The 12,500-nt window shown below is 39.8% G+C and overlaps 1 protein-coding gene and 1 long non-coding RNA gene across 2 annotated transcripts; both read right to left on the bottom strand.

The window, feature by feature from the left end:
• Positions 1–1,750: 1,750 nt before the first annotated feature.
• On the bottom strand, positions 1,751–4,575 carry LOC123515098. Its single transcript, XR_006677773.1, has 2 exons — positions 3,532–4,575; positions 1,751–1,927 (listed from the first exon to the last, which is right to left on the bottom strand). It is a non-coding gene; the product is annotated as an uncharacterized LOC123515098 (long non-coding RNA).
• A 273-nt stretch (positions 4,576–4,848) lies between these two features.
• LOC123514812 lies at positions 4,849–8,788 on the bottom strand. The gene is made up of 5 exons (XM_045273027.1): positions 8,731–8,788; positions 8,296–8,595; positions 8,097–8,180; positions 7,901–7,961; positions 4,849–4,873 (listed from the first exon to the last, which is right to left on the bottom strand). The coding sequence occupies exons 2-5, from the start codon at positions 8,474–8,476 to the stop codon at positions 4,849–4,851; spliced, it is 351 nt and encodes a 116-aa protein (XP_045128962.1). The 5' UTR covers positions 8,477–8,595; positions 8,731–8,788.
• Positions 8,789–12,500: the final 3,712 nt, after the last annotated feature.

The raw sequence follows: 12,500 nt of genomic DNA, 5'->3' as shown, positions 1-12,500 counted from the left end.
GTCACTATGAGCTCTGAGCTCTTTCTGTAGGGGTAAGGCTGGCTGAGTGACCAGCAGACGACTGTGGTGGTAAATAACACACACACACACACACACACACCTGATACAAGTTTATAAATTGATCAATGGAATGGACCAAGTGGATAATGAGAAACTGATCCTGAGAGAAGAATATGACATCCGAAGCACAAGATCGCATAGTAAAAAGCTGAGAAAAGGAAGATGTCTGAGAGATATTAAAAAATATAGTTTCCCGCAGAGATGAATTGAGACGTGGAACAGTTTAGATGAAGAAGTAGTGTCTGCAACGAGTGTGCACACTTTTAAAGTAAGATTGGATAAGTGTAGATATGGAGACGGGGCCACACGAGCATAAAGCCCAGGCCCTGTAAAACTACAACTAGGTAAATACACACACACATTCTCTCTCTCTCTCTCTTTGGTCTGTGATGTGTGTGGTAGTAGTAGTAGTAGTGGTAGTAGTCTCCCAGTGCATCCCAGTCCCTCCCAGCCTCTCCCAGTGCATCCCAGCTTTTCCCAGTGCATCCTAACCTTTCCCAGTCCATCCCAGTGTGTGTGTAAATAATAATAATAATAATAGTATGGTTTATTAGTAATTGCAGTATATAGATACTGAAAATGCACATACGGGGATTGAGGGAGACTTAAGATTAGAACCTTAACTTAGCTGTTTATGGGTCGCACCATGGAGGGGATAGCACTGTGATGACGGTCAGTTCTTGGGGCCTTGAGTGGTGTGACCATACTTGTGTGTGGTGTGGCATGGATTGGCTGCGGCAGGTCAGGGGAGATGTTGTAGCCGTGAGTGGCACAGCAGGCCTCTACACATCTTGACGAGGGCTGCTTGGTGTGTGTGTGTGTCATACAATGTCAGTTTTTATCCAATATTTCTACAGTGTGTTGTTTAGATAAAGATAGTTTTGTGTATTTCATTGCTACAACATTCATTAAAGTTTCTCTCTCTCTCTCTCTCTCTCTCTCTCTCAGATGTTAATTCAGTTTTATTTATTTGAGATTGTGTAAAATTATTTTAAGAAAGTTTGTCATGTTTTGAGGGCATTTTAAGACAGTTTGATAAGTTTTGAGAGCATTTTAAGATAGTTTGGCATATTTTGAGGGCTTTTTAAGACAGGGCATGTTTTGAGGGCAAAGCATGCCAAACTATCTTAAATAGTTTGGCATGCTTTGAGGGCATTTTAAGAGTGGTATGTTTTGAGGGCATTTTAAGATAGTTTGGCATGTTTTGAGGGCATTTTAAGATAGTTTGGCATGTTTTTGAGGGCATTTTAAGATAGATAGTTTGGTATGTTTTGAGGGCATTTTAAGATAGTTTGGTATGTTTTGAGGGTATTTTAAGACAGTTTGGTATGTTCTGATGGTTGTTTAAGACAGTCTGTCATGTTTTGAGGTAATTTTATGAATGTTGGTAGGTTTTGAGGGCATTTTAAGACAGTTTGGTAGGTTTTGAAGGCATATTAAGACAGTTTGGCATGTTTTGAGATTTTAAGAGTTTGACGTGTTTTGAGGGCATATTAAGACAGTTTGGCATATTTTGAGATTATTTTAAGACAGTGACATGTTTTGAGGGCATATTAAGACAGTTTGGCATGTTTTGAGGGCATTTTAAGACAGTTTGACATGTTTCGAGGGCATATTAAGACAGTTTGGCATGTTTTGAGGGCATTTTAAGACAGTTTGACATGTTATGAGGGTATTTTGAGATAGTTTGGCATTTTTTGAGGCCATTATAAGACAACTTTATTGACATTAGGAAGGGTGTATGGAGGTCACAAGATTATTGGTGTTCTGTTTGTTAATCTCCAGGCCACATTCTCTTCCTATCTCCACCACCTGTCCACCAATATCTCTGCGTCTTCTGTGCTGCTCGCTGACAACATTCCATCATCTGCAAAGAATAAGGGTGTCACATTTAAAGTGTCATCTTTGAAGCACAAATTTACACTTTCTAATGTCTTTATTATTATTTTGAAAGTTATTAACCCCTTCAGTACTGGGACGTATTTTTACCTTGAGATTTGTGTACCATTAAACCATTTTGATGACATTAGGAACGGTGTATGGAGGTCAGAGGATAATTGGCCACAGTCTTCTCTATTTTAACCCCTTCAGTACTGGGAGACATTTTTACCATGAGATTTGTGTACCATTAGACCATTTTGATGACATTAGGAAAGGTGTATGGAGGTCAGAGGATAAATGGCCACAGTCTTCACTATCTTAACCCCTTCAGTACTGGGAGACATTTTTACCTTGAGATTTGTGTACCATTAGACCATTTTGATGACATTAGGAAGGGTGTATGGAGGTCAGAGGATAAATGGCCAGTCTTCACTATTTTAATCCCCACATAAGTTTGTGAAGCTGTATAGAATCACCAACATAGGAAGCAGAATGACTATGAAAACACGTCCTGGTAGTGAAGGGGTTTGTTTGGCAAGTGTTGTGGAGGCTATACATCCCCTGCTGTCTGTCTGTCTGTCTGTCTGACTGATGCCACTTGTTACATTTTGTGTTTCAAGTCTTACTTTAGTTTTGTCTCCAGGGTAAACTTTTGTTATTAGGTCTAGTACTTTTTCATTTGTTTGATATTCCATAAGAATTTTGGTCATATAATCCCTTTTTATATTATCAAAAGCTTTGCAAAAATCTATTCATATGACAAAAATCTATTCATATGACAATCAAAGATTTTTTTAGTTTTAAATTATTTTTGTACACAGTATCTGAGTATGAGCAGACTATTTTCTGCCCCACCTCCCTCCGTAAATCCTGCTCTCGATATGGTCTTGTATACTTATCCGTAACACAGCCATTAATAATTTGTATAGTACGTTGGTGAAAGCTATTGGTTTAAATTCATTGACTTTTGGTTTGGCAGCTTTAGGAATGATCAGTGTGGTGGATTCTTTCCACGTGTCAGGGACTTCAGCCACTTGCTGCAATGCACAACTAAGCTGTTTAACAATACAGCTAACTCTTGATTTATGTGTGTTTAATTGACGCACTTTTGTGAATACGTGACGTGTTTTTAAGGTTCTAGTGAGAGATTAACAACATTTTTGCATTATTAACAACAGAAACACTCTAGCTAGTCACCTCTGTGGCCTTCATAAACCGTCATGGGGAGAGAGAGAGAGAGAGAGAGAGAGAGAGAGAGAGAGAGAGAGAGAGAGAGAGAGAGAGAGAAGGGGGTAATTTTACACTATGCAGCCAGCCCCACACACCCACACACACGTATTAACCCTCATAGTAATAACAATAATACTCTTGCTCCTGCTACTACTACTACTTCTCCCTCACACACTTGCATTCCTCTTTTGTCCCTGCTATGCATTTGAGGCGAGCAGTAGCAGCAGCAGCAGGAAACACTGAGAATTGAAGGAAATGTTGAGGAGTTGACGCGGGGCGGGACGGGGTCTGGGTGCGGGTGATGGTGGGCGGCGGGCGGTGTTAACTGGGATACATATACACAACTATCGCCTTATTTACCACAGTAATGGCTATTTGTCAAGTGTGGTGGTTGATTCTGGCTTTGCTTCACTCTCTGGGTCTGGAAACACAGGGGAGGGTGGAGGCAGACATTGCTGGACTGACCTGGGGGAAAGTCAGGGGTGATGCGCCCCCCGTGGGTTCAATACTTACGAAGATCATTCATTTTAAAAATGGCCACAAGAAAAACGGCTCCCAGACTGGTATACACTACACTTTTAGACGCGATAAATAGTGTAACTAATAATAAAAATATAATATCCCTAACGGGTGGTTTATTTTAGAAAAGCGATGAAACGGAAGGTGTTTGTGTCCAATTAACGGGTCACAAACACATCACAATGTCGAGATGAAAAGCTCACCCAAACTACGTTATATTACATTTTCTGAATAACAAAAATTTTCGCTTTCCAACCAAATAAAGAAAACACAGATTCTTTGTCGTATAAAGATTTTTGTTTTCCATTTTGTTACCATTAAAAATTTTGAATTTGAAAATACGAATAGGTAAACTAAACTTTATGGAATGTTGTTACTTGAATCATGTTTTTCATACATTTTAAGTGTTATATCAAGCACCAAAAAATCCTAGGCGTGATAATAAAAAAAGGTTATATTCCTTGCAGTGATTTTAGTGTTATTTTTTCGGTAAACCAAAACACAGCTGGACTCGATTCTATTGTAGTTTAGAAATAAGTTTACTTTACTAATAACAAATCAGATATCAGAAAAATGCCAACTTCACTAATTAAGTAGAAATATTTCAATCCTTAAGGCGAAATGTGATTTTAGCAAAATTTATGAGTAACCCCAAAACCGCCATTTCGGCATTGGGAATATAATACTCGTGTTATTTTCATTTTCCTTTACCATTTCATATTAGTTTTATTTTAGTTTAATGTTATTTTGCATTTTATAAGAACTTTGAGTGATAGAGGAAGTGTATACAATGATGTCGACATTTTGCGTATGAGACATTTGAGAAACACCCGCCATTATTATAGCTTGAAGTGTTGACATCGACAGTTTTTGAACATTTGTGGAGCAGGTGAGTTATTTCGAAGTGTGTGCTTATTAGCTGAAGTATGTAGAGTTAGTGAGACGTGCCAATTAAGGTGAAAAAAGTCTGGTAAGGTGAAAATAAGTGCGCCTTTATAAGCAAACTTTTGGAGTTTGTTGCCTCATATTTGTGGTGGTCATTCCTGCCCTCCTACGCGTTGTTGCGCTCCCATATTGCCTCCATAGATAGCTTATGCACCCATACGCGTGATAGTTTGATAGTTGAAGCGGTTACTGAGATATGATGGTGTTATTGTGTTACAGAATACGAGACCTGGACAGGCTGATAGCATGGGCAGATGGAGTTTAATTCTAAAAAGTGTCAGGTTATGCATTTAGGTAAACACAACACAAACTTTAGCTATGAGATGGAGGGATGTTGGCTAGAGGCAGTAGAGGAAGGAAAGGATTTAGGAGTAGTGATAGACAGGACTATGAAATTTTCAAAGCAATGTTTAGAAGCAAGAAATAGGGCAAATAGGATCCTGGGTTTTATAAATAAAAATGTTAGTTATAAAAGTAAGGAAGTGGTGCGTACCTTATATAATTCCTATGTTAGGCCCCATTTAGACCATTGCATACAGGCCTGGTCACCCCATTATAGGCAGGATATCAACATGTTAGAAGCAGTTCAGAGAAGAGCAACTAGGATGATACCAGCTTTGAAGCGCCTGGAGTATAGAGATAGATTAAAGGCATTAAACATGTTTTCATTTGAGAGGAGATGTATAAGAGGGGATATGATAGAGTTATTTCAAATGTTCTCAGATACAAACTACATAGATGTGAGATCTTTCTTTACCTTAGAAGAGGGAAGTAGGACTACAAATCATGGCAGGAAGATTAGAAAGCAAGGCTGCAGGTTAGATAGAAGAAAATATTTCTTTAGTCATAGGGTGGTAGACTTCTGGAATGCATTGCCAGAGACGGTTGTAAATCCAGATTAGATAAGCACTTAAATTTATTAGATTTATAATTATGTATAGCTGCATGATAGTTTTTATAAGAAATTTACTATAGTTAAACAAGACATGATCCCCATGTATGGGGATCACAGATTGTAGAGGAATTCGCTGCAGGACTTAGCCCTGTTAATGGGCCAAATATTTAGAATTAGTATATAATGTATTGTGTACTTGTAAGTGTATCTTTAAGTACTGATGACGAGGTCGCTGTGCGACTGATACAGGGTAACCTAGATGGGCCCTGGTGGCCCTTTGTTATCCTATTATTTATGTTATGTTATTTTATGTTATAGTGTGGTAGGCAGTATTCACCCTTTCCTACGCCTTGTCACGCCTCATTTATACTATTACTACCACCACCACCACTACCACTACTACAACAACTACCACTATTCCAGAGGTGCACCATGGCTTGCCACAATATCACAATGGGTTCTAGGAGAGCCGCTGCTGTTGACTTACTGCATGTCTCCTCTCTGCAGCAAAACTCCACAAATACTCCACTCACCAAGTTCCAGAGGGAGAGGTGAGTGTGTTTGGGTGTGGGAAAGGTGTCCTCAGGTGTGCTGTGAGTGTGGTGTGTGTATAAGTGTGTTTTTTGTACGTTTTTGTAATGTCAACTATAGCTACATATGTATAGTGTTTTTATTATTTTTTGGTGTGGGTTGGCTAGGGTAAACTTATTGTGGGCGTTTTCCAGGTGTGATTTAAGGGTTGTTTGTGGAGTGTGTGTGTGTGTGTGTGTGTGTGTGTGTGATGCAATATTTTTAGGTAATTTTTGGTGCGTTTTGGTTAGGTAATGTTTGTCTTGTTTCCTCCACATCTCCCTCCACAGGTTACCTCCAGGCTTTTCCTTCAGTAGACTATTTCCTCCATGTTTCCTCCACCTTCCCTCCAATTTTGAGTCTCCTATCTCACTTCTATCATAGTCAAAATAGTACTTTTCTAAATCTCACTTCAAAACCTGACAATTTTTCTCATTTTTCCCTCCACCATCTCCTTTTCTTTCTTCCATATTTTATTTTAAGGCTACTCAAGGGTGTTTAAGACAGTTTTTAACTATTTTAGGCTATGTTAGGGTGTTTTAAGGGTGTTTCAAGATATTTACAGTACATGCCCACGCCATCGCTCCATCAGTGCTTCATCTACTCGCTTTGTGTGTTTTTTATGATTCAGTGACAAAGTGACTAACTGTTTTCAGGGACACTGGGTACGGTGGCTTGGGGGGAGGGACCGTGTGGCCTGAGGGGAGGGGTGGTGGCCGGCGGGCAGTATGTTACTGACCAGTGTGGTGTAATGGTGTTGTCATTGTCACCCTTGAGGGATTCTGAGGGTGAGCTGGCTCTATTAGATGAATTACAGGATTCTGAGGACAATGAGAGTCAATCAGAAGGACTCATTAGTGACTCACATGAGGAATATTTGCCAGAAAAGGACAGTGAGGCCAGGAGCTCCCAGGAAGAAAGTGATGGAAGCAGTGAGGATGACAATTAAGGGAGATGGAAAGCATATATGTTGATTTAGAAGAGTGTACGGTTTAAAATGTGGACATGGAAGTGGGGAGGATGAGAATTAATGGAGATGAAAAGTATATATGTTGATTTAGAAGAGTGTATGGTTTTAAATGTGGACATAGAAGTGTGAACGATTAGAATTAATGGAGATTGAAAGCATATATGTTGATTTAGAAGAGTGTACAGTTTGAAATGTGGTCATGGAAGTGTGGAGGATGAGAAATTAAGAGAGATGAAAGCATATGTGTTGATTTAGAAGAGTGTACAGTTTAAAATGTTGACATGGAATTATGGAGGATGACAATTGAGGGAGATGGAAAGCATAGATGTTGATTTAGAAGAGTGTATGGTTTTAAATGTCAACATGGAAGCAGTGAGGATGACAATTAAGAGAGATGGAAAGCATATATGTTGATTTAGAAGGGTGTATGGTTTTAAATGTGGACATGGAAGCAGCAAGGATAAGAATTAAGGGAGATGGAAAGTATATATGTTGATTTAGAAGAGTGTACAGTTTTAAATGTGGACACAGAAGTGTGGAGGATGACAATTAATGGAGATGGAAAGCATGTATGTTGATTTAGAAGAGTGTACAGTTTTAAATGTGGACATGGAAGTGTCGAGGATGAGGATTAAGAGAGATGAAAGTATCTATGTTGATTTAGAAGAGTGTAAGGTTTAAAATGTTGACATGGAAGTGTGGAGGATGACAATTAGGAGAGATAGAAAGCATTTATGTTGATTTAGAAGAGTGTACAGTTTTTAAATGTCAACACAAAAGCAGTGAGGATAAGAATTAAGGGAGATGGAAAACATAGATGTTGACAGTACCTTGGCATGTGACTGGCCATGTGTGCTGAAGGGCAGGAGATCCACACTTCAAGCAGGAATGCTGGAAAGAATGAAAAAAAAGAAAAGAAAAGAAAAATTAGGTTGCTTATCAACAATAATGAGATGATGAGTGAATGTATCCAAGATTATTTATAGAAGCCAGTAAATATTGGTACAGAATGAATAACCAACATACTTGAAATGCAAGTTGCAAAATTGATCTCTGCATGTGTCACCAGATCAGTGGTGGGGCAGGTGGGCCATGTTTCTGGCAGGATTGCTGAAAAAAAAGGTGGTTAATCAACAGTAATGAGATACTAATGCATGATAAGTGGACATATCCAAGATCAAATACAGTAAAGCCAGTATATATTGGTACAAAATAATCAACATACTTGAAATGCAAGTTGCAGAATTCATCTCGATACAGGCGACCCGGATTTTGTCGAGCAGCTGGAAGTGGTGGCACTTCTTGTACGATGTCGTGCTGCTGCTCTTCAAAGTCAGGGTGGCCTGCATCAATAGGAATAGGAATATTCCTGTCTTTACATATATTGTGCAACATAGCACAAACATGCACCATCTTGCACACCTTCAATGGTGGGCTGACCCGGACCTCACTGTGCAAGACATGAAATCGGTGTTTCAGCTGCCCAGTGCCTCTTTGGACAACACTGCGTGTCTGCTTGTGAGCCCTGAAAGAAAACATCAATGATAATAACAGCCATCATATACCATTAACCTGTCAATATGATGGGGACAATCAAAATTCTATCCAGGTGTTGTTGTATTAAATTATTTTCATGATTTATTTTTCTTGCTCTACAAACCAATATGTATTAGTAGGAACTGTGGCACTGTCCAAATGAAGTGGTCCCTCCAGTTTTCCTCGTTTCCCAGCTCCACCCTCACAGCTCTCACTCAGCCGACATGACATCTATTGAAAATATGATAACCAAAACATTGAAGTAATGCAGTTCACAACCTGCACAGTGGGACATCTTGCCTCAAACTGAATTCAAATTCATACCGCAAGTCTCAAGGCCACCGTGATTGGTTGAATAAATTATGATTTTTTTTTTCATTGGCTGCCAGTTCACTTTCAAACGGAAGTAACCAATCAGCGGAAACAATAGCTCAAACAAAACGAGTCACTAATGTTGGCCGCACGCTAGCCGCTGCCCTGGGTCGAGCAGCTCTCGCGCCAGTCTGTCTCTGTTCTATTGACTCGGGAGTGAGATCGCCAAAATACGATTAAATTTTTGAAATTCGGTATCACCATTATAAATAGGTTGCGCCTTATAAATATGGGATTAAAATACTCGTAATGAGGAGCTCTATCTCATGAGGTGGGTAAAAAACATTTAGTGGAATGTGGTGAAACACTGGAATAATACTGTTTTTTGTATGTTTTGTAATGTCAACTATAGCTACCTATGTATAGTATTTATTTTTTTGGTGTGGGTTGGCTAGGGTAGACTTATTGTGGGTGTTTTCCAGGTGTGATTTAAGGGTTGTTTGTGGAGTGCAGGTGTGTGTGTGTGTGTGTATGTATTTACCTAGTTGTAGTTTTACAGGGCCTGGGCTTTATGCTCGTGTGGTCCCGTCTCCATATCTAGACTTATCTAATTTTTCTTTAAAACTATGTACACTCTTTGCTGACACCACTTCCTCACTCAAACTGTTCCAAGTCTCAACACATCTTTGCGGGAAACTAAATTTTTTAACATCTCTCAGACATCGTCCCTTCCTTAGTTTCTTACTATGCGATCTTGTGCTTCTAAAGTCATATTCTTCTCTCAGGATCAGTTTCTCATTATCCACTTCATCCATTCCGTTAATCAATTTATAAACTTGTATCAGATCCCCTCTCTCTCTTCTCTGCTCCAAGGTTGGTAGATCCATTGCCTTTAGTCTCTCCTCATATGCCATCCCTTTAAATTCTGGAACCATTCTTGCAGCCATTTTTTGTAGTCTCTCTAATTTTCTTATGTGTTTTTTTTTATGGGGAGTCCACACAACTCCTGCATATTCCAATCTAGGTTTTATTTTAGTACTTATCAATTTCTTCATCATTTCCTTGTCCATATAGTGAAATGCTACTCCAATATTCCTTAGCAAATTATACGTCTCTCTGAAAATTCTATCAATATGGTGTGTGTGTGTGTGTGTGTGTGTGTGTTTTGTTGCTTGATGCAATATTTTTAGGTAATTTTTGGTGCGTTTTGGTTAGGTAATGTTTGTCTTGTTTCCTCCATATCTCCCTCCACAGGTCCTCCTGGCTTTTCCTTCAGTAGACTATTTCCTCCATGTTTCCTCCACCTTCCCTCCAATTTTGAGTCTCCTATCTCACTTCTATCATAGTCAAAATAGTACTTTTCTAAATCTCACTTCAAAACCTGACAATTTTTCTCATTTTTCCCTCCACCACCTCCTTTTCTTTCCTCCATATTTCCCTCCACACACCAAGCTGTGTACTGTGCTGGTGTGTGCAGGTGTTGGAAAGGTTTCTGCAGGTGTGGTGTGTGTGTGGTACATGTGGTGTGTGTGTAAATGTGTTGTTTGTTGTGTAAACTATATTTTTTGGGTGTGTTTTTTTGCATTTTCCAGTGTTTGCAAAGGGTTGTTTGTGGTTTGCTGGTGTGTGCAGGTGTGGGAATGGTGTGTGCTGGTGTGCTGTGTGTTTGGTGAGTGTGGGGTGTGTGAAAGCGTGTTTTTCTTACAATTTTGTCTCATAAACCAATTTTTTCACTTGATTTAGAAGAGTGTACAGTTTTAAATGTGGACATAAAAGTGTGGACGATGAGAATTAATGGAGATTGAAAGCATAGGTGCATTTCCATTGAGTTTTAACGGGCTAAAGAAGGCATTATGGGTATCTCCTATCTCAAAGCCCACCAACTATTTGACTGCTAGTGTTCTTATTGATGTAGTGATAATTACTCCTGCAGTGTATCACTTGTGTCACTATGTATCTTGTATTATCACTTCACTTATTCACTTATTCTCTATGTGTCACTGTCAAGCACTTCACTTACTTACCCACTGCTTCAATAACACTCTGAATTTATGGCCTCCGCACACTGAAACACTAAGGTCTCTCTCTCTCTCTCTCTCTCTCTCTCTCTCTCTCTCTCTCTCTCTCTCTCTCTCTCTCTCTCTCTCTCTCTCTCTCTCTCTCTCTCTCTCATATTAATCCAGTTTTATTTATTTCAGATTGTGTTAAAAATATGGAGAAAGACGGACCAAGGCAAGAGGAGAAGGAGGAAGAGGAAGAGGAAGAAGAAGAAGAAGAAGAAGGAAGAGGTGGAGGAATATGAGAAGAGGAGGAGAAGAAGAAAAGAGAGAAAAAGAAAAGGTAAAATAATAAATATTGTCATTTCATAAAGTTTTGCTATTTCAATCTCTCTCTCTCTCTCTCTCTCTCTCTCTCTCTCTCTCTCTCTCTCTCTCTCTCTCTCTCTCTCTCTCTCTCTCTCTCTCTCTCTCTCTCTCTCTCTCCTCCTCCTCCTCCTCCTCCTCCTCCTCCTCCTCCTCCTCCTCCTCCTCCTCCTCTCCTCCTCCTCCTCCTCCTCCTCCTCCTCCTCCTCCTCCTCCTCCTCCTCCTCCTCCTCCTCCTCCTCCTCCTCCTCCTCCTCCTCCTCCTCCTCCTCCTCCTCCTCCTCCTCCTCCTCCTCCTCCTCCTCCTCCTCCTCCTCCTCCTCCTCCTCCTCCTCCTGTGCTAATACTATTACTATTATTACTATCCCAGTGTGACCTGTGTGACCTCTGACCTTTTGCCGCAGGACTCCTTGGACTGGGACTTCACTGTGACCCGAGAGGAGGTGGCCACTCAATGCTGAGGTCACACGGCTCCCTTCCTTATGCAGGTCAGTGGTGTGGTGTGTGGTGTGGGGAGGTGTGGTTGGGTTGGGCTGGGTAAGATTTTGAAGCATTTTTTAAGGGTATTTTAAGACAGTTTGACATATTTCAGGGCAATTTAAGACAGTTTGACATGCTTTGAGGGCAATTTAAGACAGTTTGGCATATTTTGAGGGTATTTTGAGAAGTTTGACATATTTTATGGCCATATTGAGACAGTTTGGCATGTTTTGAGAGCATTTTGAGACAGTTTGACATGTTTTGAGGGCATTTTAAGACATTTTGGAGGGCATATTGAGACAGTTTGGTTTTGAGTGTATATTAAGACAATTTTGGAGGTTTTTAGGGAAATTGAAGACAGTTTGGCAGATTTGGAGGGCATATTAAGGTAGTTTGTTATGTTTTGAGGGAAATTTGAGACAGTTTAGCTGGTTTTGAGGCCATGTTAAAATAGTTTGTCATATTTTGAAGACATTTTAAGACAGTTTGGCATGTTCTAAGGGCATATTAAGACAGTTTGACATGTTTTCAGGGCATATTAAGAGAGTTTGGCAGATTTTGAGTGCAATTTAAGAAAGTTTGGCAGGTTTTGATGGCATTTTAAGACAATTTGGCAGGTTCTGATGTCATTTTAAGACCCACTGCTTCAATAACACTCTGAATTTATGGCCTCCACACACTGAAACACTAAGGTCTCTCTCTCTCTCTCTCTCTCTCTCTCTCTCTCTCTCTCTCTCTC

The sequence above is a fragment of the Portunus trituberculatus genome, chromosome 5, assembly GCF_017591435.1.
Source record: "Portunus trituberculatus isolate SZX2019 chromosome 5, ASM1759143v1, whole genome shotgun sequence".
Lineage (NCBI taxonomy): Eukaryota > Metazoa > Arthropoda > Malacostraca > Decapoda > Portunidae > Portunus > Portunus trituberculatus.
This window is presented reverse-complemented; position numbering and strand designations above follow the sequence as displayed.